General features: G+C 40.1%; 1 protein-coding gene across 1 annotated transcript; it reads left to right on the top strand.

Annotated features, from left to right (window-relative positions):
* Positions 1-1,642: 1,642 nt before the first annotated feature.
* On the top strand, positions 1,643-3,343 carry LOC145982171 (E3 SUMO-protein ligase ZBED1-like). Its single transcript, XM_083115738.1, has one exon. The coding sequence runs from the start codon at positions 1,643-1,645 to the stop codon at positions 3,341-3,343; it is 1,701 nt and encodes a 566-aa protein (XP_082971864.1).
* Positions 3,344-5,249: the final 1,906 nt, after the last annotated feature.

The raw sequence follows: 5,249 nt of genomic DNA, 5'->3' as shown, positions 1-5,249 counted from the left end.
TTCTACCACGTTTGGCTAATCGCGATGAGGATGAATGAATGATGAAATTGGTGAAGGGACGAAAGAACACCCATGCCCAGGCCGGGAATTTAACCCAAAAATTTCGGTAGCGAGATCTAAACTTGACTAATTTATGCGCTCTGCTCGTAAATATTCGTAAAAAATAAGAACCCAGCGTTACAAACAATACTTGTAAACTTACTTTTGTATGAAAAATACACACACACACACACGCATTGTGTGTGTGTGTGTGTGTGTGCGTGCGTGTGTTTGTTAAGATTTTTCTCTCTCCCCACCAGTCTTCAATGATTTCGTACCCTCTTTACATTACGTTTTTTTTCTATCATGTTTGTCTATCGCAGCAATGAGGATAATGACTAGTTGTGAAGAAAGAACACCCATGCCCAGCCCGGGACTCGAACCAGCGAAATTGAGTGGCGAGATTGAACTGTCGTCCACATAAAATGCTGGCCGCCAAGCTGGTGGATTATTTATGCTTAGATGAAACTGATGACGGGACACCGACAAGGGAATGCCCAACCTTGGTTTCGAACCCAGAAACTACAAGTTCGTGATCTAGAAGTTCAGAATGAAAAATGCTTAGCTGTAAGGAAAAGTTTGGCGGCCGCCGTGGCGGAATGGAAGCACATCGTGCTACAATGGCAAGGGCCCCGGGTTCCAATCCCGGGCTGGGCATGGATGTGCAGAGTGTCCATTCATCAATTTCATATATCACTCATCACCATCTTCGCAATTAGACAAGAGTGGTACAAAAGCGAAGTAAAATAAAGCAAATCAATCAATAACGAAAAGTTTACAATACCAGTACACAGGCCCGTAGACAGAATTTTATTTCGGAGTGGCTCATCCGTTATCAGCAGCCGCTATCTAAAGGCAAAAAGGTGGGAGAGATAGAAGCCCTGAAGATTAATTTCTCAATATATTAAAAGTTATTATGCAAGATGTTTAATCCTGTTAAGGAAATAAAATAATTAATTACCACTATACACTCTTTAAATTAGATATTCGTAGGATTTCGAAAGGGGGGGGGGGTTCAACCTCCCGAACCCCCGCACTGGCTACGTGCCTGCAGTACGGTACCATGCTTTCAAATTTCCAAAAGGACTGCACCTCTGAAAAATCTGTTCTCCAGATGTTTTTCCACAATCGTAGACCCTATGTCCAACACTGAACATTCGGACAATCGTACGTGAAACTTGCGTCGTGCTGGTTTCGTTGGCTTCGGTTTGTGAGCGCGGAACAGTGAGTGCAACGTAGCGATAATAATTCGTGAATTAATACATCGAGCGACCGAGGAATCATTCGCGGAGTGTGGAAATTTTGTTACTAAAGGATTGAGCCTAGGGTAGTGTGTTTTGTTTAATGTATTTTATTTCAAAAGGCGATACTTATTAATTGTTGTGTACTTATTAATTCTCGTTTGTGTAGTGTTTATTTGTGCTGTGAAAATATCTGGATGATGGAGAAGAGCAAGGAAGGAAGAAAACGCAGCGTAATTTGGCAGTATTTTACAGAAATATCGCCGAACAAGGCTAAATGTGGTTTTTGTTCGTGTGTTCTATCGTTCAATTGTGGTTCCACAACAAATTTAACCCGTCACGCTGCTAGAAAACATCCAGGAATGGACGTAACAAGACCTAGGACAGCAAAGACATCCGTGAAAGAAAATACTTCTACACCTATTGTACCACAGCCTGGAACTTCAGCTTCCGCCTCCTGTTCTCAACCCGTCAGTGTATCACAATTGCCCGCCTCTACATTTTCTCAATCTTCAATTTCCCAGTTCCTACCAAGACCTTTGCCACCCAACGCAATGAAGAAAATAGACGAACAGTTAATCAGGATGGTAGTAAAAGAATATCACCCATTTAGTTTGGTAGAGGATGCCGAATTTAGAAATTTTGTGTCCATGCTAAATTCAAATTACAGTCTCCCTTCCAGAAAGACCATTTCGAACAGTTTAATACCATTGATATACAACCAAACAGTGGAAAAGGTGAAAGACGTTCTCAAGAATGCCACAGCAGTTGCTCTAACGACAGATGGTTGGACGTCAATCAACAATGAAAGTTTCATTGCTTTGACAGTACACTTTGTCGACGACCACTGTCAATTGAAATCATTTTTCTTGGACTGCTTCCAGTATGGTTTAAACCATACTGCAGAAAACCTGTCAAATGAAATGAAAAGAGTAATCAGCGAGTGGGGTTTGGAAGAGAAAGTGGCCGCAATTGTCACTGACAATGCCGCAAATATTGTTGCTGCTGTGCGCATAGGTGGGTGGCGCCACGTCCCATGTTTTGCTCACAGTATCAATTTGGTTGTGCAGAAGGGACTAGAAAAAATAAAAACCACACAAACGAAAGTAAAATCCATTGTTGAGTTTTTTAAGAGAAGCCCAAAAGCAATGAGTAAATTGAAATCTCTCCAGCAGCAGATGGGATATCCCGACCTTAAACTGAAACAAGATGTACCAACAAGGTGGAATTCAACTTATTACATGTTTCAAAGAATGTTGCAATTGCGAGAACCAGTTACGTCAGCTCTAACGGTATGCAACCCTGATCTTCAGCAACTATCAACATCCGAATGGACGACAATAGAGAAAGCGTGCACCATTCTAAAAGCTTTTGAAGAGGTGACTAAAGAAATAAGCAGCGAAAAAGACGTAACTATAACTAAAACAATATTATTGGGCAATGCTTTAATTCGTCATGTCTCAAATGCATCCCAAGAACCTAATTTACCACCTGAACTCCAAATGATGAACGAGAAATGTATGCAGGAATTGCAAGATAGGTTCTCAAAATTAGAGGATACGCCTTTGTTGGCCGAAGCAACGCTTCTTGATCCCCGATTTAAGAGGCAGGGATTTCATGATGAACGGGCATTCAGGGCTGCATACCAATCGGTATCGCACAAAGCCAGGAACATTAAAATCAGAAATGATGAAGAGGTGCACCACGAAACATCATTGCCTCAGCCCGCAGTAGTTACGTCCATGTTGTGGCAAGATTTTGACAGGAAGGTGACAAACTTGCTGCAACCAAAAAATCCCACTGCTGCTGGAATAGTAGAAACAGATAAATATTTACAGGAGGGGCTAATTAATAGAACGGATGACCCCCTGCTCTGGTGGAAAGAAAGACAAGCACTGTACCCCAGGCTTTTTGAAGTAGTGAAACGAAGATTATGCATTCCAGCAACTTCAGTGCCCTGTGAACGCGTGTTCTCAAAAGGTGGCCAACTGCTTAACGAAAGACGGAACAGATTAAGTAGTGACAAAGTTTCAAAAGTGCTGTTCTTAAATTACAATTTGTAGACTGTTCCGACTGACTTTATGTTGTATATAAACACCTAGGTTACTTTGTACATATTATTTTCTATTTAACATTCTGCGCGCCTTCCCTAGGCTTAACCTTATTAATGTAAACACTCTCTATGTATATAAGTGAAAGTTTGGATTTATCTGGATCGGATACTTTAGAAGCTGATGCCAACAGTATCATTCTGTTATTAGGAACGGATGAGGGTAAGTAATTACTCTTTTTTAGCTATATATATTTATTTATTTATTTATTTATTTATTTATTTATTTGAAAAGTCCTGAATACAGAAAAATCCATTTTACATCAGGATATCAACCGGAAAAGAAATAAACAAAATAATAAGATGGACACATACACACACATATACATATATAACAAGAATAATAACAACTAGATCAAGAATAATATTATTTATACTTCAGCTGCTTTATGCACGCCGTTCTGTAAGTCTGCTTTGATAAATGGAAGCCCGGAGCGTCTTTTAATGAGTTGTAAATGGTTTGTAGCCTGTAGAGAAGTGATCTTTGTTCTAAGGATAGCCTTGAAGATTTAATGTAAAAGAAGTTGTTGCATTTACTGTTGGGACGTGGGATTCTGATATTAAGAAGTGGCAAGAGTTCGCTGGTGAAAAGTTGTCCATTGATGATTCTGAAGAGTAGTGTTAAATCTGAGAGTTGACGGCGAAGAGAAAGGTCATGAATTTGTAGAGTCGATAGAATTTCTTGTTTGGAGAAGTTTGCAAGGGCTGGGCATCTGTGTTTGACTATTCTGACGAAGAAACTTACTACTTTGTTTGTTTTCTTTAAATTGCTTTCACATGCCATTGACCAAATACAGGAGCCATATTCAAGAATAGGAACAACACACATTGTAAAGTAGGTTTTGAGGGCAGAAACGTGAGTTATGTCTGTAAATCTGTAAATTAGTCCAAGTGTTTTCATCGCTTTCGAAGTTATGTAGTCTATGTGATGGTTGAAAGTCAGTTTGCTATCAAAAATGACACCAAGATCCTTGTGCTGTCGTACGAACGGAATAACCTGGTTGCATAACTTGTAGGATGGCACTGTGTTATTGGATTTTAGGGTAAACCTCATGACAACAGATTTATCCGGATTTAATTTGAGATTCCAGTCTTGACACCAGCGTTCAATGTGTTTGAGATTGTCTTGGATGTAGCATGTGTCCTGAGGTGAGGTAATGTTTCGGAATAATTTGCAGTCATCAGCATACAATAATACTGAACATTCGGAAGAAATATATTCGTGAATGTCATCCATGAAGAGAGAGAAACACAGGGGCCCCAGCGAACTTCCTTGGGGCACACCGGAAACTACAGGGAGCCACGACGAAGAGCAATCAGATACGATAACCTTTTGCTTTCTATTGTGCAAGTAAGATGAAAGTAGTTTAAGAAGAGCTCCGTGAATATTGAATCTATTCGATAATTTGTGGATGAGTTGCGTGTGAGAGATAGAGTCAAAGGCTTTGGAAAAGTCTAAGTATACAACATCCATGTCTTGCTTGGCATTCAGGCAGTTAACTGCTTTGGTAAGCAAGCAAGCAAGGTTTGTATCACAGGAAGCATGAGGGAGAAAACCGTGTTGAGTAGGAGAGAGAAACGGAGAAACATGTGCAAGGATACGATTAGAAATGATTTTTTCAGCTAGCAGTGCAAGTGCAGGAAGTAAGGAAATCGGCCGATAGGAAGTGACATAAGTTTTGTTTCCGTGTTTGAGGATAGGGACTATATTTGCTTGCTTCCATGTACAAGGAAACACACCTTCGGAGAAGCATTTATTAAAGATTGTGCTTATTGGTTTGGATAAAATATGGGCTAAATGTTTCAGAAATATCGCAGGAATATCATTAGGAGTGGTAGCTTTGGAACTTGAAACAGAT

The sequence above is a fragment of the Lepisma saccharinum genome, assembly GCF_977018435.1.
Source record: "Lepisma saccharinum chromosome 12 unlocalized genomic scaffold, izLepSacc3.1 SUPER_12_unloc_1, whole genome shotgun sequence".
In the NCBI taxonomy this organism is placed as follows: domain Eukaryota; kingdom Metazoa; phylum Arthropoda; class Insecta; order Zygentoma; family Lepismatidae; genus Lepisma; species Lepisma saccharinum.
Note: the sequence above shows the minus strand (reverse complement) of the source record. Positions and strands in the feature narration are given on the sequence as shown.